The sequence below is a fragment of the Agelaius tricolor genome, unplaced genomic scaffold, assembly GCF_023055355.1.
Source record: "Agelaius tricolor isolate 1412-34295 unplaced genomic scaffold, bAgeTri1.0.p SCAF_101, whole genome shotgun sequence".
NCBI classification, from domain to species: domain Eukaryota; kingdom Metazoa; phylum Chordata; class Aves; order Passeriformes; family Icteridae; genus Agelaius; species Agelaius tricolor.
The window spans coordinates 57345-78149 of NW_027269361.1; the positions used below are offsets into that span (position 1 = coordinate 57345).

Here is a 20805-nt window from a genome sequence, read left to right on the forward strand (position 1 = left end):
AGGTGGGATTTTGGGAAGGAATTCCTCCCTGTGAGGGAAGAGAGGCTCCAGGATGGAATTCCCAGAGGATTCCCCATTGCTGGGGAGGGGCTTTAGCATCCCCCCACCCCATTCTGGGATTCTGCAGAAATCCATCAGCAGAACAGGGATTTTTGGGCAAAAAACACCACAGGAGCAACTCCAGCAGAGCACTGGATTTAGGACAAATCCAGAGCTTTTCTTTAAAAAAACAAAGGACAGCACATGGAAAGATCCAAATCAGGTTTATTGAAGAATTCAGCCCTACAAATGCTGCAGGGGCAGGAATCTCTTGCTGGAAAAGGGAGCAAAGTGTGCATTTTGTGCCACTGTCACCCGAAAATCCAGTAATTTTTCCACTGAGGAAGGATCCCCTCCCATGTAGCTGTGTCTGGCTCCCGGATCCCATGGGAAAGGAGGGCTGGAATTCCAGAAAAAAACCTCCCCAAAAGGGGCAAAATGCCAAAGGGCTGCGGGGGCCGGGCTGGCAGCTGGGCTTTGCTCGGGATCGCGGCTGGCAGGAATGTCCAGCTCCCGGCAGGGAGGCCTTGGAATCCCAGCCTCCCACAGAACCCCCTCCAGTCCCCGCTGCTTTGGGAAGTGGAGCACAAAAAGCAGCAAATTCCCGGATTTCAAACCCCAGGGAAGAGCCTCTGGATGCCAAAGGGGTCGGAGCCACAGGGGGAAAATGAGGGAGAAGTTTATTCCAAAGACTTGGGTTCCTTTGCCTCCTTCTAGGGTGTAACAGGGGCTCATTCCAGGCGGGAATTCTCCCTTTTTTGGGGTCCTGAGGTGCTGCCACCATTGAGCAGGAAAACAAACTCATTTCCCCTGAAAAAAATAAACCCATTTACTCTCAAAAATTAAATCCATTCACCCCAGAACACCCTTTCGGTGCCGAGCTTCCAGAACAGGTGCAAACCACTGCAAATCTCCGGGATTGCAGCCCTCGGCTGAGGAGGGAAAGTTCCAGATTCCTGGGCAAGAGGAAGGGAAGGAGCAGCCCCGGGGGGTGCAGAGGAGGCGCCGGGATTGTCCCTGCAGAGCCCTCAGGGCGTCCCCCGGGCCGGGGCCGTGGAGTTGGAGCTGCAGTCCAGGTAGTGGAAGGTCTCCAGGGCACTCTGGGCGCTGTGGCCAATGTAGGAGAGCTTCACCGAGGTCCTGGCAGGGCAAAGGGACAGCCCAACAGGTTTGGATTCATCACAGACTCCTCTTTTCCTCAAAAAACCCCCCCAGTTCCTGTGGGTTTTGGTGAAAAGGGGGGGATGGCAGGAATTGCAGCCTCTGGAAGGAGCCGTGCGCTCCACCCCATATTTACCCATCCTGGGCTGGGTTAAAACCTGACCCTGAGGTGGATTTGGGGGAAAATCCAAGTAGGATTTTCTCCCTGGGGCCCAAATCCGTGGCTGGAATTCCCTTGGGATTCAGGAGCCACAGAACAGAATCTTTAAGGTGGGAAAAGAGTTACAAGAACCCAGAGCGGGAGCGGCACCCACCTCATGAGGATCACGATGTTGTGGACCTTCACCTTGGGCAAAGTGCAGAAAAAACTGGAAAAGATCAAGGAAATTGGTCAGCAAGTGAGAAACTTGAAGAATTTGGGATTTTTTGGCAGCTCCTGCTGGTATTTTTCACTTTGGTGTTAACAAAACCATCTCACAGCACCTTGAGAAAATTCCTGGCAAAGGAATTGAGTAGGAAAAGTAAGTGATTTACAATTAATTTCCCAAATTTTAATCAAAGCAGCTCCACCCGTCTCCCTCCCCAGGTATCTCCAAGGAGCAGTAAATCCTTACTACACATAGGACAGGGATCCACCCAGCTCTGCCTTCACGGTGAAATTCACCTGCAACAGAGCGGAAAAATCAGATTTCAGTGCAGCTCCATCACCTTTCAACCCCATTTCTGAGGGAGCGCACAGAGCAAAAGCAGCTGTGGCCCCTGGGCACTGAAATCACGAGGTGACCTCTCCCAGTCAGTACCAGTTTGTCCCTCAGGGGCTGGATGCTGGAGACATTGGTGAGCTGCTGCCTGCCCACCACGGTGTTCATGTACTGCACCTGGCTGCTCAGGCTGCTCACTGCCACCGAGTAGAAGTTGGAATTCCTGATCCTCAGGGTGGCCTGGAGGGGACAAAAACAGCCCTGACCTCGCTGGCTCGTTCCCCTTGGGATTTGTTTTCCCAAATCCACGGAAACTTTACCGTGATGGCCAGGAGGACAGCGGAGTTTTTCCTGTCAAACCACACCTGGACCACTTTGATGCCATCATCGTCCACCAGCACCGAATGGGGGAACAGGAAGAAGACCCCCAGGCCAGACAGCAGCAGGCAGAGCAACACTGAGAGCAGCACATAGAGTTTCCTGGGAAAAAAAATCCATAAAAATGAAATTCTTCACCTCCTCTGCAAGATTAGTTTCTTAAAAAACAACCCCATCCCCTGTTTGGTTTCCTTGGAAGAGGCACCCAAGAGCTGCTGTCGCATTTTTAATATCAAAATGGCTCAAAAATCCTCCCATTGCACATTCGGGGTTGGGCAATGAGCAACCAAAGCAGCATTTTGGGGTCTTTTTGCAGTTGCTCCCAAAACTCCAGTGAGGGGATGGAAGGTGGGAGTGGGTTCGTGGTACTCATGGTAGAAATATTTAAAATCACACTTTAAACCCTATATTTTGGGGTGAAAACAACCACTAAAGCAATAAAAGAACTCCTCCCTTACGTTCTCTGAGGACGAAGCCGTTGGTCACCATAGGGGATCAGAGCCACCAACTCGTTCACCTGCTCTAGGAAGCAAAATAGGAATAACACATAAAAAAGTGACCTTTTATGGGAATAACACATTAAAAGTGACCTTTTTTTTGCTGTTTAGAGCTGGATTTTGGGGCGTTTACGCCCCAGAGCAGCAGCCACCTGTGGGGATGCAGCCGGTGCCTTGACAGGTGGGGCAGGTGGCACTGTCCTGGCCCATGAACTCCATGTAGGGGATCTTGGCCCCGTCCTGCACGGGCTCCTGGCTGACCAACACCTCCTCATCCTCCTCATCCTCGGCCTTCCTGTGGCTCGGGGCAGCGCTGGCGGCAGACAGGGAACGCACAGAGCCCATGGTGGCGGTGATGGGGACGGCCGTGTCACCTGGGACAGGCGGCAGGAGCACCTCTGGGCTGTTTAAAGGGGTTTTGAGCCATTTCTAAGCTACAGTCCCAAGGCCATCACAAAGTGTCCCCATCCACAAGGGCTTCCTTGGAGAAGGGGACACCTTGATGGGCTCCATTTCCAGCCGCCCAAAACCCAGCGCTGCCCAGGCACCCCCTCCTCCACAGAGAGCAGCATCTCCCCGCCCCAAAACACAGTTCCGGGGCTCGGCGCGTCCCCTCAGGAACAGCCCAGAGCCCCTGAGAGCCCCCGAGAGGAACAGGCCCCGCTGCGGACCCCACCTCAGAGACTCCCTCATCCTCAAGGTCCCCCTCCCTCAGGAACCGCCCTTTGAAGACGCCCTCTCTCATTGACCCCCTCCCTCCGGAATTTCCCCTTCACAGACTCCCACCCTCGGGACCCCCCTCCCTCAGCGCCCCCTGTCCCGCCGCGCCCCTCACAGACCCCTTCCCTCAGCGCTCTCCGCCAGGGGGCGCCCCTCTGCCGCCGCCGCCGCGGCCCCGCCCCCGGCCCCGCGCGCAGCCGCCGTCGTTATGGCAACTGCGCGAGACGGGGTGGGCGGGGGCTCGCCGTGACCCCGCCCGTTGCTCCGCACGTGAGATGGGCGGGGTTATTCATACCGCGCCCACCTGATCGATAGCACGTCACAAGGGAGGCGGGGTTTAGAGAGCCACGCCCCGTCGTTTCACCCAAAGCGCATGCGCCAATTATCAGGGGTGGGGAGGCTGACCACACCCTTCATTTGCATGCGATGGGCGTGGTCAGAGTCGCGCACGCGCAGAAGGAAGGCGGTGTTCCGGTTGGGCGTGGCAGGGTGTGGCAGGGCGGGGCGTGACGTAAATCGCGCGCGTGCGCGCGGCGGGGGCGTGCCGTCCGGAGCGCGCATGCGAGGGGGAAGGGGGCCTGCAACCAGTATGGAGCTCATGAGCCCCAGTTTGGGGGTCCCTGTCCCAGTATGAGCCCCTCAGCCCAGACTCGGGCCGCACCGGCGGGAGAGCCCTGCTCCCGGCACGGAGCGGCCCCACACCGGGACGGAGCCGTCCCGAGCGGTCCGAGCCCCCCTGTCCCGGTACGGAGCGGTCCTAAGCAGTGTGAACTCCCCTGTCCCGGTACGGAGCGGTCCCGAGCACTCCGAGCCCCCCTGTCCCGGTACGGAGCGGTCCCGAGCGGTCCGAGCCCCCCTGTCCCGGTACGGAGCCGTCCCGAGCACTCCGGGCTCCCCTGTCCCGGTACGGAGCGGTCCCGAGCACTCCGAGCCCCCCCGTCCCGGTACGGAGCGGTCCCGAGCGGTCCGAGCCCCCCTGTCCCGGTCCAGCCCAGCATCACCTCCAGCCCCCCTCAATTTCTGGGGAAACGCCCCCAGGCCATTCCCTCCCACCTCCCCCTCAGATCCGACAGCTCCCGGGTCCGTTTTCCTTCAATAAATTCCCTAGCGCGGGACTTTTTCCCGGCACACCCCAGAGAAAACCGATGGAAAACGAAATCCCTCCCTCTCCCAATCACCCAAACTATCAAAATCAAATTCACGGCAAAATTTAAATATTTTGTGAGCTCCAGAGGCACCGCCTGCCCGGCCTGTGCGTGTCCCATGGAAATTTTATGGATCATTTCTTCTCTCCTTCCCAGGAGCGAAATTTCAGGCGGAAGGAGAATTCCCGGCTCTCCTTCCTTCCCGCGCCGTCCCGGGGGCTGTGGCATGAAGAAGGGCTGGAAAAGGAGAAGGGAGTGGGATTGGGAAAAGAGAAATCCCTGCCAGTCCCTTGGGATGCGCTGCGGGATGAGCTCGGCCCCGCAGAGAATTCCCAGAGCAGGAAAAGAACCGAAAATTCCCCCCACAGCCTCCTCTCGGCTCCTATCGCGTCCTGGGCTGGATCCCGGTGTTTTTACCAATTTTTTTCTGCCCCCAAACCCAGCGGGAATGGGCGGAAGGGGGGAAAGCCCCTTTTCCACCCAGCAGGCGGGATTGTGGAAGCGCTTCCCGGGAAATCTCCGCTCTCCCGGGATGGGGCGAGCCCGGACCCACCCCCGGAGGAGCTCCGGGATGAGGGAGCGCTGCTCCAAGGACAGGGAAATACCGGATTGAGGCTTTCCCCTCTTTTCCGTGTGTCCTTCAGGGATTTCTGAGCCCTGGAACGGGATCGTGGAATCGCGGGATTTTTTGGGAGGGACCTTGGAGCTCATCCAGCTCCGTTTGTCCCACACGTGCCGCCCTCCCAGGTGCTCCAAGCCCCGTGCAGGGACAATTCCGGGGTGGCAGTGACGATCCGAAAGGTCCCTTCCGAGCCCAAACCATTCCATGAAGATCTGGAGATCCCACTTCCTGCCACTCCACATCCCCGGGCCATCCTCCTCCTCCTCTCCCAGCCCTGCCGATCCCTTTTTCAGGGCTGGAGCAGCACAAAATCCGCGGCTCCCGCTCACAGCTCTTGGAATTTCCAATCAGGAATTAAATCTCCCCGAATCCTGCCCGTGCCGGCTGTCCCGGGGATGTGGAGCAGAGCCGGGATTTGTCCCCAAACCCCTCGTGCCCTGTGGATTGAGGGCAGAAAAGCAACAGGGAATCAGGAGAGAGGGAGGGAATTTAAACCCTCCTCGGCCTCAAACTTTCCCCGGAGCTCGGGGGGCACAGATTCCAGACGGGAAAAAGTTAAAAATTTGAATGGAAAATGCGTCCCGCTGGTCTGGTGCATGGCTGTGTCAGTGGGGAAAAGCCTTGGGAGATTTTTGGGACGTTTTTTTGGCACGGAAAGAGATCATGGAAAGATCTCAAAAGCATCGGGATGGGGATGAGCAGCTTCCACCACTCCCCACCCTTCCGAAATCCTTCCGCGCCACGAAATTGCCTCTGATGAGCTCCCATTTCTTCCCAGACGTTGTTTTCCCCTCCTCAGCCTCATTAAATCAATTTAAAGGCGATTTCGAAGCGTTTTCCCCACGCAAACCGCGGCGGCTGAACCCGGTACCCGCGGCTGCGGGGGCTCTGCTGCGCCGGGGGCTCGTTTGCTCCCGGGATTTTGGGTTTAGGGGACACCCGATAAACCCTGGAGGAGCAGCAGCAGCAGGGGTTCTCTGGGAGCTCCTCTCGCTGCTTTATTCGGTGCTGCAGGTGGCTGCACCCCGGCTGGGGATTTGAGGAAGGAAAAGGGGAAATTGCCTAATATCCCGATTTTTTAGACTGGGGGTGGAGTGTGCCCAGTCCTTGGGTTGGGGTGGGCTGAGCTAGCTCTGCCAAAAATCCCACATTCCAAGTCACCAATAAGAGGATTTTGGATAATCAAGGTCGGTTCTTGCTCTGTCCCAAGTACTCTCAGATCCTTCAGGAGCAGCCAAATCTAGGTGTCCTGCGGGTCCCCAGGCTGGGATCACCCTCGGGGTCTGTGGGGACAACGGGAGCAGCCGGAGCCTGCAAAGAGCCGGGAGTGCTGGGGGCGGCACTCCGGTACCGGCGGCGTTTATTCTGTCCCGGTGCAGCTCACCGGGCTTTCGGGAGGGGTGGCAGCCCCCGGAGCACCGGGCGTTGGCACCCCAAGGGTGCCCTGCCCAGCGGGGCTCTCCCGGTGGGGCAGAAGGGTCGGGTGGGCAGCGGGAACGGGGTGGGCAGCAAGGATAGGGTGGGCACCGGATGATCAGCAGGGACCGAGGGGTAGCAAGGACACGGTGGGCAGCGGGGCCGGGTGGGCAGCGGGGCCGGGACCCTCCCGGAAAGCCCCCGCGCTACCGGAGCCCACGTGCAACGCCACACCCCCTTCACCGTGACCACGCCCATCTCCGGCCTTATATGGCGGTTGTGGGCGGGACCAAGGCGGTGCCGCGCAGGCAGGGGCGGGGCCGGGGGCGCCGGTTCCCGTCAAAAGGCGGCAGCGGGAGGGGCGGGGGTGGCAGCGGCGCCCGGGCTCAGGTACCGGGGGGACACTGGGGACACCGGGGACACCGGGGCTCCGGTACCGGACAGGGGACAGTGGGGTTCAGGTGCCGGGCAGTGGACAGGGGGGCACCGGGGCTCAGGTCCCGGGCAGGGGACACCGGCCCCGGCCAAGCCCAGCCCTTCCTTGCGCCCGCCGCTCCTCCGGTGCTCCCCGGGACACGGGGGTGGCCGCTGCGGGCGAACCGGGGGGGTGTCCGGGGCTCCGGGGCCGGTGCGGGCGCCCCGGGGGTGGCGGGATGGGTCCCGGCTCCCGGGCTGTCCCCGGCGGCAGCAGCGACACGGGCCGGGCGCTGGGGCTCCCCGGTGCTTCCTGGTTTGGGGTTCCCGCGTGTGTCTGACCCCCCCGGTGCCCTGGGAGGGGTCGGGGGTCCCCTGCGCCCCCCCGACTCCTCGTGAGCCCCTAAACTGGGGGGTCTTGGGGCTTTACCTGCTAAAATTCGGATCCCCCTTGGGGCTGCGGTGTCCCCGTCCCGTTCTGGGGGTGGCTCCTGGTTTTGGGGGGCTCAGCCCCGAACACCCCCAGAAATCCGGGAGTTCTGGGGCGTTCCGGGGGGTCCCCACATCCCGGAAAGGCACCGCTGTCCTCCCCCCCTCTGGGGCGCCCCCTTTTTGGGGGGCCCTCGAAATCGGGAAATTCCGGGGTGCCGTGGGGTGTTAATGTGAATTTAGGGCTTCCTGTAAGGTGATTTTGGGGTTCCTGGCGGCCGTGGGAGCGTTCATGTGAATTTAGGGTTTCCTGTAAGGTGATTTTAGCGTTTCCTGTAATGTTGATTTTGGGGTTTCTGGCTGCTCTCAAGATTAAGCACCCCAATTAAACCCGCGTTCGAGCTCCCAATTCGGTATTTTTTGGGGGGGGTTTGGGCCCCCCGACACGGCATTAATCACCTTATTTCTGATTCCCCAGTGCCTTCCCATATTTTGGAGGATCCCGAGCCGTGCCAGCCCCAGGAAAATCAAGGTACGGGGGGATTTTTATGCACCAGGAATTGAGGGATCCTCCCCTGGGCATCCCAAAAGAGTTTTTGGGGCGGTTTGGGGCCGGCAGAGGCGGCTGAGCCGCTCCTTCCTCTCCTTTTCAAGGCTGGAGCTTTGAGAAAAGTTGGGTGTTTTTACTCGGAAAGAGGTTTTCGGGAGAAGCGACGTTTTTGCGGCGTCTCCTCCTCCTCCCCCGGAGCCGCCCGTGACTCATCTTCCTCCGGCTGGGGAAGGAGCCGCGGCTGCGGCGGGACACGAAAATCCCGGGAAATTGCGGTTTAAATTGCGGTTAAACCCGGGAAAAATCCAGGGAAACCAAGGAGAGCAAAAAGCCGGGGAGGTGATGGGGAAAGCAAGGTGTGAATGGAGCGAAAATCCCGGGAAACTGGGGTTTAAATCCAGGGAAGTGATGGGGAAATCAAGGGTAGCAGGAATCCCAGGACATTAAGATTAAATCCAGGGAAATCGGGCAGTAAGGGGAGAGAAGTCCAGGGAAATTAAGATTAAACCCAAGGGTGAATGGAGAGAAATCCAGGGAAATATGGGGAAACCAAGGGGAGTAAAAATGGTGTAAATAAAGTTTAAAAAGCCCTGATGTTGGGCTGGACCTGGTAGAAATGGGGTGAAATAAAGGGGAAAAATTGCCAGGGTGAGATTGGGTTCCCTCTGGAGTCCTGGAGCAAGGAAAATCTGGGATATGATGATGCAGATGATGATGAGGATGATAGGAGATGTCTGCCCCAGATCTGCAGGGCGTGACCAGATCAGGACTGAGATGTCGTAGCAATAACAAAAATCCCAAAAATCAGTTTTTTCCCAGGTAAAAACACGCCTGGGGTTGCGGCTGGGGTTTGTTTCCCTGAATCCTGCTGTGTTTAAGGAGGAATAAATGGAAAATCCAGGTATTTTTTCCCCATTTAATGGCTAATCCTGCTCCAGAGAATAATTTTTAACTTCTTGTGGCCGAGCCAAAGCAAAGCCAGCCTGGCCTGAGCTCCCTGAGGGGAAATTCTGGAATTGTCAGGGATTGAGAGAGGGAAAATCCCAGTTGGAGGTGGGCTAGGATGGAAATAGGAGCCTAAAAAGGAGAGGAACGGGAATGGAAATGGTTCTGGGATTTAAAAATAAAATAAATTCAGGGAGATGATGGTGAGAGGAGCAAAAAATCCAGGGAAATTTTGAGGGAAGCAAGGGGAGCAAAAATCCAGGGAGATTCGGATTAAACTGAGGTGTGGATGGAACAAGAACGTGCCAGGGGCAGCAGTGCCAGGATGTCCCCGGTGCCACCCCCTCACCTCCAGCCTCTGCTGACTCAGCTCCTCCTTGGGCCCATTCCTCTTATCTCGGCCCTTATCAGCTCAACCCTCGCCCTTTTTCCCCGCTAATAAACGGAAAAGGGTGGAAAACAACACCTGGATTTTCATCCGGGCACCCAAAGGCGTTTCCTCCTTCCCAGGAACGCCAGGAGCTGCTCCAGGCTCTCCTGGGCAGGGATTCTCCTTGCCTGGAGCTGTTCCTCATCCTGTTCCTGCTCCCCCCGGGTGGGAAAGGGGATTTCTGGCACACGAAGCCTCCCTTATTTTTCTCTGGAAAAGTCTGAGCCGTTTCCTGAGGGTTTTGCCACCTTCTCCGTGCCCCAGGCGTGGCTGCTGCTCCAATTTCCCAATTCCAGGCGGCAACGGCTCCGGCTGCTGCATCATCCCCCTCCTCCTCCTCCTCCTCCTCCTCCTCCTCCTCCTCCCTCGGGCAGGTTGAGCTTCTGGGGAATGAGAATCCCCTTTTCCTGGACAGGGATTTGGGCTCTTTGGTGCCCCAGGGAGCTCCCTACAATCCATTCCTGCTCCCAAATGTCCCTCCCATCCCCGAAATCCCCGGCTCCAGAGCCTGGCAGGGCCCAGCTCTATGTTCAGGACTTGTCCCCTGGCCCTGGGCTCACCTGGGAGGGGACAGCAAATCCCAGGTTTCCTGGGAATTGCCACAGCTGGGAATCACCTGCGTGGCTCCACACCTTCCCAGGGCTCTTCTGGGGCTGTTTCCAGCACAAAACAAGGATTTTACTGCTCAGTATGGGGCTGGCGCTGCCCTTCCACCTCTCCTTTGGGAATTTTTCCATAGGGAGAGCCCTTCCCAGTACAGTTTTGCTGGAATTATGGGGTCTTTTCCCATTTCCTCCTGGTGTCCTATGCCTGAGGGAGTCCTGGGCTCTTAGAGGGCCGGGACCCTCTAAGAATTCCATGGGAAAAACCTGGATTTGTGTCCTGCTGCTGCCCAGGGTGGCCCTGGGTACACTGCCTGGGACAGGGCACAGAAATTGGGGTTTTGGGGCTGTTTCGTTCCTGGAGAGGCCCCGACCCCACGTGGGATCCCAAGGCCGTGGACTCCAGGCTTTTCCTTGGAATCCTGGAAAATCCCAAATTGGGATCGTCCACTCCAACCCCTGGCCCTACACTGGACACAAAAATCCCAAATATCCATGAGGATTCTGCACAAACTCCTTGAGCTGCAGCAGCCTCAGGGCCCTGACCATTCCCTGGGAAGCTTTTCCACCCTCTGGATGAGGAATTTTCCCTAAAATCCACCCTAAACCTTCCCAGGGATGCTGTCCCAGCAGCTTCAGATGATCCTTGCTCCAGTCCCAGGAATTAAGGTTGAAATTCCCCAAATTCCAGCTCCTCTCCCCAGTCCCTGTTTTCAGGGCAGATTTCAGGAGCATTGTGCTGGAATTTTGCTGGAAATTCGCTGGAATTTTGCTCCCTCTGGGGCAAAAAAAAACCAAAAAGCCCCAAGGGAGGCTGGAAATGGGTAAAAAAATAAAAATCCATGTTGAAAATTCCTGTGAGTTGTGTTTTCCCGGGGTGGCTTTCTCTCTCCGGAGGGTGACGGAGCAAAAACCTGTTTGGGAATATTTCGAAATCCAGGGAGAAGCTCCGGAGGAGTTCTGGAATTTCCCACAAGCAGGGGCAGCTTCTGCCTGTCAGCCTTCCCTGGATTTTGTCTGGGATGTGAGAGGAAGGAATTGGACAGCCTGGGATTAGGGATTAGGAAATAAAGGAGCAAGGGGAAGGATTTGGGGCCGGAGGAGGGAATCCAGGAAGGGTTCAGGAGACACAAGGGGAGATTCTGTGGGGAAAATTCCCATTCCTGGATTTTTTTGAGTTTTTCCTCAGAAAAGGGGGAAAGCTTCTCCATGGAATGACCACAGTGGTGCTGGAGGGATCTTTTTTTTTTTTGGGGTAAAATCCTGGGAAAAGCTGGGCTCAGTTGGATTTTCCCATTTAGAAGTGGCAGTGGGATGTGTTTGGAGCCCAGGGAACGGCAATCCAAGGGGTTAACCTGGAATATTCCCAATTTTTTATGGGAATATGGAGAGAAAACCAGGATCTGTGGATCCCAAATTCCTCACCCCAGCGTTCCCTCCTGTGCCAGGGCTGGGAGCTCTGGAGTTGCCAGGCTCGTTTTTCCCAGCTGGAATTCCCAGGGTGTTGGATCTGTCCCTGCTCTTTGCTCTGATTCCGTTGGGAAACTTTCACCCCTTCCCTCTCCCGGCTTTCCACGGATTTTTATTCATCTGGAATGTCCCAGGGCAGGCGCTCCTGTGGGGTTTTGGGAATTCTTTGGGGATCCCCAGCCCAGCCCCAACCCCAAGGCCCAGCTGGGAAAATCCAAATGAAAACAAAATTCCAAAGGAATTAAAGGAATGAAGGTGAAAATCCAGGCTTTGGTTGGGAATGGTGGCAGAGGAGAGCTGGGAATGCTGTCCCAGGGAATTCCCCAAAATCCAGATCTTGGCCCAAAATCCTCCTCAGGAATCCCTGGAAAACAGCCCCAAAGCAGAGGGAATAATTTAATTGGGAGTTTAATGGGATTTAAAGGCACAGCTGGAATTTGGGAATGGGCTTGGAATGGGAAAAAACCATTTTTTTTTCTCCTTTTTTAAAGGAAAACATTCCAGTGGCACCAGGTATTTTTAAGTGAGCCTCTCTCAATCTCAGAGCCTTCCCAGCATTCCAGAATCCCAAAAATCTACCAGAATTGTTTTGGGTGGTTTTAATGCCCAGAGCCAACGGGGAATAAAAATTCCTTGCCCAAACCGGGGGGGGGGGGGGGGGGCGGGAATCCAAGGTGAATTTTCGGGATGATTTTAGGGCAAAACCCCCGGCTTTGGCCCGGGTCAGGCGGGATTAAAAGCAAATCCATGACCAATCCCATTTCCCCCGCCAGCCATGGAGCCGGGCGCCTGCAGCACCTCGGGGGCCGAAGGCGCCGGGGAGAGCGAGCGCGGCGCGCCCCGGGTCTGCGGGGTCTGCGGGGACAGAGCCACCGGCTTCCACTTCAACGCCATGACCTGCGAGGGCTGCAAGGGCTTCTTCAGGTGCGCCTGGGCCTCGGGGAGCGCCCCGTCCCAAAAACAACACCCGGGGATCCCAAGGGGAAACCAACGGGGTGCTGGAGATCCAGGTGGTACCGCATTCCCATGGTGTAAAAGGGGGGGAAAATTGTTTGGTTTTTTTGTGGGATGGGGTTTTTTCCCCTGTTTTTCCAGGGTTTTTCATCGATCTGGGAACTTTGCACCCCCCCCCATCCCAAAAAACCCTGGGAGTCCCAATGGGAAACGAACAGGGTGCTGAAATAGGCCTGGAATTCCCAGTGGTGCTGCATTCCCATGGTGTAAAATGAGGGAGAATCGTTATTTCTTTTGTGGGATGGGCTTTTCCCCTTTTTTCCAGGGTTTTTCATGGATCTGGGAGCCTTGCAGTGCTTCAGGACAAGGGGGGAGTGTGGGAAAACTCCCCTGGGGTCACAAATTGGGATTTATCCCCAGCCCTAAAATCTCAAAAAACTTCCCAAAATCCAGCATTTCCAGGGAATTCTGCTGTCCCCCTTGGGAATTCTGGGTCACCCTGGGAATTCTGCCCCCATCCCCACTCCCCCCTGGAGCCCTCCCCACCTCCCAGCACGAATCCTTCACTCCAGGCCAGGAATGAGGCTTGGAATTCTCTATTTTTAGCCCCTGGGATCCCAAATCCGCCTGGGAATGGGTGGCTCAGGAAGGTTTTCATGGAATTCCAGCCCAGCCCGGCTCCGGTGTCACCCTGGGAGCCTCTGGAGCCACCCAAGCTGCAATTTTCATTCCAAACCTGGAATTTTGGCCTGCCCCGAGCCCTGGGAATGTTTTTCCCTGCTCCAAGGCCTCGTTGTTTGTGCATTCTCGGCCTTTTCTTGGGGTTTTGTGGAAAAAAATAAGCTTTTTGTGCACCAAGATTTGGAATTTTGGGGTGTCCAGGGCTGAATTCCAAGCCCTGGGATTGTGTTTCCCCACTGGGAGCAGCAAAATTCCAAAGGTTTTGGAGGAATGGGGGGAAACAGGGCCCTGCCATCCATTTTTCTGGGATGAATTCCCAAAAATCCCAAATTCCTGTCAGGAAAAGGCAGAGTGCAGCCACTTTGTTTACCTCTCCCTTTCTAAAATCAGCTTTTAATTCCTGGGGCTGCAGCCCGAGGGAATCTTGAAGATTTTTACCCAGATTTGATTCTTTTACCCATTTTAAAATATTTCACTTTATATTTTACTAAGTATTTTATTTTGTTACCCATATTTGATATTTTAGCCCATATTCGACATATTTTACCCCTATTTAATATTTTTTACCCATTTTTTTTATCTGAGTATTGGCCTTGGGCACTTGCAGGGATGGGGCAGCCACAGCTTTTCTGGGAATTCTATTCCAGGGCCTCACAGGGAGGAATTTCTTCCCAATATCCTATCTACCACCTTTTTCCCGGGAAACTCTGGCTCTGACCCTCTGTGCTGGGAAGATTCTGATCATTTTTCCTTGGATGTTTCTGCCCTTGACCCTTTGTCCTTGGGGTATTTTGGCTCAGACCCGTTACCCCAGGAAGATTTTGGCTCTGACCTTTTGTCCTGGAAGGTTCTGACCCTTTTTCCTTGGAAATTCTGGCCCTGGCCGTTATTCCTTGGAAGGTTTTGGCTCTGCCCCGTTGTGCTGGCAGGCTCTGACCCTTTTGCCTGGGTTATTTTGGCTCTGACCCTTTGTCCTGATGGCTCCACGTTCCCATTCCGCTGTGGTTTCCCTGCAGCTCAGGGTTGTCATTTTCAGGCTCCTTTCTCTGTGTCCTGCAGCGAGAATTCCTCTCCCTGCACACCCAAAATGTGCTCGGGCCAGTTCTGCCAGCAAAGCCAGGCTTAGGGCGGCTGGGTTTAAACCACACAGCCCCAGCTCGGGTTTATTTTGCTGCCGGGGGAGTTTCTCTGCAATCCTGCAATCCTTCCACCCTCCCGGCCTTAAAAATCCCTGTTTAAACCCAAAACCTTCTTAAACTTACATGCTGGGCTGGGCTTAGAGCAGCCTGGTTTAGTGGAAGGAGATCAAGCTGGGTTTAAGGTCATTTCCCCCAAACCATTTTGAGATAAACCCTTGGGTGTTTCCCTGGGGGAAATTTTCCTTTTCCAGCAGTGTCTGAAGCTCCCAACCCAGCTGATGTTTGCAGCATCAGCCAAACCAGCAGGAACGGAGCCCAGAAAGGGTTTTTGTCCCTTTTCCAGGAGGAGCATGAAGAGGAAGGCCATGTTCACCTGTCCCTTCAGCGGGGAGTGCCACATCACCAAGGACAACCGGCGGCACTGCCAGGCCTGCCGGCTGAAACGCTGCCTGGACATCGGCATGATGAAGGAGTGTGAGTGTGCGAGGGCTGTGAGTGTGAGTGTGCAAGGGCTGTGAGTGTGAGTGTGCAATGGGTGTGAGTGTGAGTGTCCAGCCCAGGGAATGCTCACGGGGCCCTGGCTGTGCCTCTGCCACCTCCCTGGTGCCAGGGCTGCCGCTGGGAACCTCCCAGGGATGCAAAGGGCAGGGGAAGCAGCGGGTAATGATTGAGAGGAGCTGGTTTAATGATTCCTTCCCATCCCAGAGTTGTGTTCTCATGGATTCTCCTGGGGTTTTCTTTGAGGAAAATCAGCTCCATGGCTCCCAATGGCTCTGAAAAGTTTCTTTTCCAGCATTTTCCATGCTCCACAGGGAGAACTGGATGAGCTCCCCCATCCCCATGGAGCCAGGTTGGGCTTTTCTCTTCTCCCTCTGGGATTTTTTTTTTCTGACCCTTTTTTCCATGTGGGACAAAGCAGGGACTTAAGTCAATAGCAGAGGGAATTAAAGTGGTTTTTAAGCCCAGTCCAAACATACAAATGTGGCCCAAATGTTTGTTTTCTCCGGGTGTATTTAGAGATAAGTGGCTTTTAAAAATAAAGCGTGTTTGAGGTGCTGGGGAGAAGCTGGGTGCTCCTGGAGAGCTCCAACCTAACATTTTTTGCTGGGAGATTGTGGCCAGGGTGTCCATGGAGCTGGAAATTCGGGCTATGGAAGCAGGGCCCTTTCCCTGATGTGCTAAACAGGGTGCAAACAGAGCCTGATGTCACCCCAGGGCCTCCAGAAAATCAGAATTTGGAGTGTTTGTGAGGGAAAAAATGATTACATTTTCAATGATCCTGATGGGAATCCCTGGATTTTATTCTTTGGGATTGGCAGGTTGATGAGGGAGGAAAAGGCCACATCCCACCCTGGCTGTCCCCAGATTCTGGGGAGTTGTCCCTGTTTTTTGAGGAGCCCCTAATGAAGGAAGTGGTTTCATTTGTACCAGCAGCTAATTAATTCCCCAGGAAGGGCTGGCAAGTTGCTGGGCAGCAATTCCAGGGGTTTTCTCCAGGTTTTCTCCATGTTTTCCACACAGGAGTTAACGTGTAAACAGCCCCGTTAGCAAATCCTGCCTGCATTAACCAAAACTGACCCAGACAGGCTAAAAATAGCTAAAAATGGACTTTGCCGCTGAAAAAAAATGAGGGAGGACGAAGGGTTGGGGTTATTTTTAGGTGGAAGAAGGGAATCAGGAAGGTTTTGAGGCCTTGTTTTCCACAGGGTGTTGGAATTCAGGGCTGGGAATGTGGGGTAGGGAGGAAGACGAGGAAGAGGAGCAGGGCAGACCCTCGAGCTGGGGATAATTTGGACTCTTCCCCACCTCTGGAATTTGGGGTTTGTCCCAGTTTGGGGCAGGAGGAGCTGGGTCTGGCCAGCTGAGGGGTTTGGTGACCCCAACTCTCCCAGCCCCATGCCAGGCCCAGGTCACCACGTGGGATTTCCAGCCCCCAGTTTGGGCAAATATTTGTGGTTTTCTGCCTGTCTGGGGACAAGCAGGGCAGAGAAAACCCCTCCAGGCCTTGGGGTTTGGGAATTCTCAGCCAGGGCCTGTCCCCTCCTCACACGATGGCCTGGGAAATCCGGCCTTTCCCACTTTCAGGGAATTACCCCTTCCCTGCCTTCTTCCAGCTGCCTGCAGCTGAGGAAGGGGTGTCTGTCCCTCAGGGATGTTGAGGCTCCCTTGGGTCCTTCCCTAATAATCCCTAAAAATGGGATTTTTAACAGCTCCTGCTCTTTGTGCAGCGCCGGGGTGGGTGACCCCGAGCAGGCCCCTGTGGATCTGATGCTTTTTGTGATAAAAACTGGCAAGGGGAAATGGCAAAATCCTCATTTTCCTCCCTGATGGTGGAGGTGGGAGTGACCTTTCGGCCCTTCCTGAGGTGTCCCAGGCCCCTGTGAGGTTGTGCAAGGCTGGGGAATGGAAAATGGAGAACGGAAAATCGCCCTTGGCCAAAGGAGCAGGCGAGGCCGAGGCCTCCTTGCCTCGAGCTCCTCCCGCTCACCTCTCGCCCCAAATTCCACCTTGACCCTCCCAGCACGGGGTTCCTGCACCAGAAAACTCGGAAACAGCCCCTGGAGTGTCCCTGCAGAAAGGGCTGAAGAAAGGGAACTCCTTTTTCCTTTCCTCCTCCTCCAAAACAGAGCTTTGAGGGGGCTCTGCTGTGACCCCAGAGGTTTCTGCAGCTCCCCGCTGCCTTTGTCCCTTACAGCCCCTGTGAGGCTGCTCAGGGCTTGCAGTGGTTGATAAAAAAGTGAAGATTTGAGCCCAAATTGCCCTCAGCTGCTCCTTTTCCCTGAGCAAACAGGCCCAGCCTTGCGTGGAGCCCAACCTTTGGCCGCTGCTGAGCGCTGCCACCCCAATAAAAGCCATAAATTCCCAGCCCTGAGTGCCTTGACCTTAAAAATCAGATTAAATCTGCCCTGAAGCAGCGCTGGACACCCCTGGTGGCAGCTGGGAGCCGAGGGTTTCGGGATTTGAGAGGGCTGAGCAAACAGGGAGGGAGCAGAGCGGGCACGGGGCACGGCTGGCATGGCCTCGGTGCCCCCAGAGCCTCCCCTGAAAGCACCAAAACCTGGGCACAGCAGGAAACTGGGGCCAAGCTGTTGGAGGGGCACAAAGGGATTTTCCAAGGGCTGGCTGTGGCATCCAGGGGTCGTTCCAATCCCTGATTCCACCCCTTTTCCTCTCCCAGTCATCCTTACGGACGAGGAGGTGCAGAGGAAGAGGGAGATGATCCTGAAGAGGAAGGAGGAGGAAGCCCTGAGGGAAAGCCTCAAACCCAAACTCTCAGAGGAGCAGCAGAAAGTCATCGACATCCTGCTCGAGGCCCATCGCAAAACCTACGACCCCACCTACGCTGACTTCACCAAATTTCGGGTAATGACCCCAGAAAATATCTTTCATCCTTCAAAGTCCCTCTGTCCCTCCCTAACCCTTCAAAGTCCCTCTGCCAGCCCCGTTCCTCAAGGAGTTTTCTCTGTTTTCTCCCCCAGCCCCCTGTGAGGAGCCACCCCAGCAGCAGAGGGGCCACAAAATCCTCGTCCCTACTCACCCAGGACCTGTCCTCGGAGGATTCCTCAGATCTCTTCGGCTCCGAGGCCTTCAGCACATTCCCAGGTGTGCCCCAGCTCCTCCTGGCCCCAAACTGGGATTGGCAGCCAGAGAGGGACCCCAGGACCCACCTTGGGCTGGAGGTGACGCCTTAAACCACCCCAAATTCCAGGGGAGGGGATGGGCTGTGCCAGAGCCCAAATCAACCCCAGCACAAGGGTCTGCCCTGCTCCTCTTCCTCCTCTTCCTCCTCATCCCACATTCCCCGACTGGGATCCCAAACCAGCCCTGAATCCCAACACCCTGTGGAGAACCTGGCCTCAAAAGCCCCCAGATTCCCTCCCCTCACCCCTCCAGGGGTCAGGGGGGCAGAAATGCAGCCCCTCGACCCAGATTTGGGGTTCCAGAGCCTCTGTTCGGCTCTGGGGGCTCACTGGGGTGCTCAGAGCATTTCCCCCCGCAGACCCCACGGAGCCGCCGCCGTTCCCCAGCCTGGGGCTGCGGGAGGAGCAGGACGAGAGCTCCTCGGTGAACCTGGAGTTCTCCCAGCTCTCCATGCTCCCACACCTGGCTGACTTGGTCAGCTACAGCATCCAGAAGGTGATCGGCTTTGCCAAGATGATCCCGGGATTCAGGTGAGGCTGCAGATCCCACATCTGGTGTGTCCTGCTCCTGGGAATCCCGTGCTGCCCCTCCCAGCCATTCCTCAGCCCTGTTCCCTTCCCAGCTCTGCTCTCTGTCTCTCCCCCTCCCCGGGGTTCTCCCCTTTTTCCAATACCCTGGAAAACACACACAGATTCCACCCAGAGCCCCTGCAGCACCCAAGGGGCCCAGGAGGGGCCTTGGGCTCTGTTCATTCTAAGATTTGGGACCAAAATGCACATGAAAAAAACCTTGGAATGGGAATTCCTGGGGAGGGAGCCTCAGCTGAGGGCCTGGTGAGCACCCTGGGGGTGGCAGCTCCTCCTGGCCCTGTCCTGTGTCCCCTGTGTCCCCTGAGCACCCCGACCCCCACCCAGAGGGCAAATCCTCCTGCAGGGATCTGTCTGTGGAGGACCAGATCGTGCTGCTCAAGTGCAGCGCCATGGAGGTGATCATGCTGCGCTCCAACGAGTCCTTCACCCTCGAGGACATGTCCTGGACCTGCGGCAGCAGCGACTTCAAGTACAAGGTCAGCGACGTCACCCAAGGTAAGGGAGCCCCAGCCCCAAATCCTGAAATTCCCTGACTTTCCTCCTGCTGGCCCTTCTCTGCACCTGGTTGAGAATGGGGGTGAGTCCTGCCCCAAATTCTGGGGGTTTGGGGGTGACAAGTGGTGCTTCAAGGTCTGCAGTGGCGCCTCAGTGTCTCCAGTGCCACCTCCTCAATGGCCCCAGTGCCACCCCAATGTGTATGAAAAAATCCCCATCCAAAGGGAAAGATCCCCTTCCAGAGGAAAAGAACCTTTTCCAGAGCCCCCCTGAGGCCCCGTTCTCTCCGCAGCCGGGCACAGCATGGACCTGCTGGAGCCGCTGGTGAAGTTCCAGGTGGGGCTGAAGAAGCTGAACCTGCATGAGGAGGAGCACGTGCTGCTCATGGCCATCTGCATCCTGTCCCCAGGTAGGGACAGACCTACCCCAAAGCCTAAAAACCCACAAAAGGGAGGGGAAAAACCCATAAGTACAGCTGACCCTAAAAAGGGATGAAAGGAAGGGAAAACCCCCCGACCATAAAAAGGGACAAAAGGGAAGGGAATTATCCCAAACCCTAAAAAGGGGTGAAAGGGAGGGAATCCCCCCAAACCCTAAAAACCCACAAAAGGCAGGGAATCCCCCCAAAGCCCTAAAAAGGGGTGAAAGGGAAGGAATCCCCCCCGACCATAAAAAGGGGTGAAAGGGAAGGGAATCATCCCAGACCATAAAAAGCCCCAAAAGGCAGGGAATCCCCCCAGACCCCTGTCACCCCCCAGCAGCGGGGGCTGCCCTGAGCGCTGCCCGTCCCGCAGACCGGCCGGGCGTGCGGGAGCCGCTGCGGGTGGAGGCGCTGCAGGAGCGGCTCTCGGAGGTGCTGCAGAGCTACATCCGCGCCCGGCACGCCGCGCCCGGCGGCCGCCTGCTCTACGCCAAGATGATCCAGAAGCTGGCGGACCTGCGCAGCCTGAACGAGGAGCACTCGCGGCAGTACCGCTGTCTGTCCTTCCAGCCCGAGCACAGCATGCAGCTCACGCCGCTGCTGCTCGAGGTCTTCGGCAACGAGATCTCCTGAGCGCCCGCACGGCAGGAGCGGCCCCGCAGCCCCGCGGGACAGGGAACAGCGCTGGGTGTGCGGGAGGAGCTGAGCCCGGGCAGGGGTCGGGGGTTGGTCCCCGCAGCTGGTGGTGCATCCCTCCGCGGGTGTTTTGGGGCCGGGCTGCCCCGAATCCCTTCTTTTTGCGAATGTATGGAAGGGCAAGTGCCAGGAGATGAACTGGGATGAGCCAGAGGCAGCCGAGAAAGCCCCGAGGGCGGAAATGTCCTCGACCCTCAAAGGGAAGAGCAGGACGAGCTTTGTTTGCACTCCCTGGGAAGGGGGGAGCAGGGGCATCTCCAGGAGACGCCCCCACTTTGGAGCTGGACCCCTCTGCGGGATGGGGTGATGACTGCTGGGATGGGACAGGGACCCCAGTTCCAGCTTGGCCTCCTCCCTCTGCCATGTTCTGAAGGCGGCTCCAGGCCCTTGTACCCACCCGGAGCAAGGGGGCTTTGGGAGCTGGGGGGCTCCAGAGCCCTGGGAAGAGCCATGACAGCCTCCCCGGGCCACGAGCGATGGTCAGAGGGTCCCCGGTGTCCGGAGGGTCTCCGGCTCGGGCCAATAAACTCCTGCTTGGGCAAACCAACTCAGCGCCAGGCTCGTGTGTCCGTCCATCCATCCCTGTCTCTCTGACCATCCCTGGGTCCCCGGGGCCGTGCAGGACCCCGTGTGTGTCAGCCCCGGAGGTTTCCGTGTGTCCTCGTCCC

General features: G+C 56.7%; 2 protein-coding genes across 3 annotated transcripts; one reads left to right on the plus strand and one right to left on the minus strand.

Annotated features, from left to right (window-relative positions):
- Positions 1-246: 246 nt before the first annotated feature.
- Positions 247-3743, minus strand: TMEM106C (transmembrane protein 106C). 2 transcript variants are annotated; one of them, XM_071419184.1, is made up of 8 exons: positions 3616-3743; positions 2929-3179; positions 2738-2801; positions 2222-2381; positions 2001-2141; positions 1815-1864; positions 1515-1568; positions 247-849 (listed from the first exon to the last, which is right to left on the minus strand). In XM_071419184.1, exons 2-8 carry the CDS (start codon positions 3119-3121, stop codon positions 771-773), a joined length of 741 nt encoding a protein of 246 aa, XP_071275285.1. In that variant the 5' UTR covers positions 3122-3179; positions 3616-3743; the 3' UTR covers positions 247-770. The 2 variants fall into 2 exon arrangements, with proteins under 2 accessions (XP_071275285.1, XP_071275284.1); XM_071419183.1 differs by having other exon boundaries at positions 247-1179.
- Positions 3744-8003: 4260 nt separating this feature from the next.
- On the plus strand, positions 8004-20729 carry VDR (vitamin D receptor). The gene is made up of 9 exons (XM_071419156.1): positions 8004-8054; positions 12293-12443; positions 14637-14767; positions 17472-17656; positions 17773-17896; positions 18294-18465; positions 18869-19020; positions 19313-19429; positions 19815-20729. The coding sequence occupies exons 2-9, from the start codon at positions 12295-12297 to the stop codon at positions 20072-20074; spliced, it is 1290 nt and encodes a 429-aa protein (XP_071275257.1). The 5' UTR covers positions 8004-8054; positions 12293-12294; the 3' UTR covers positions 20075-20729.
- The last annotated feature ends 76 nt before the right edge of the window (positions 20730-20805 follow it).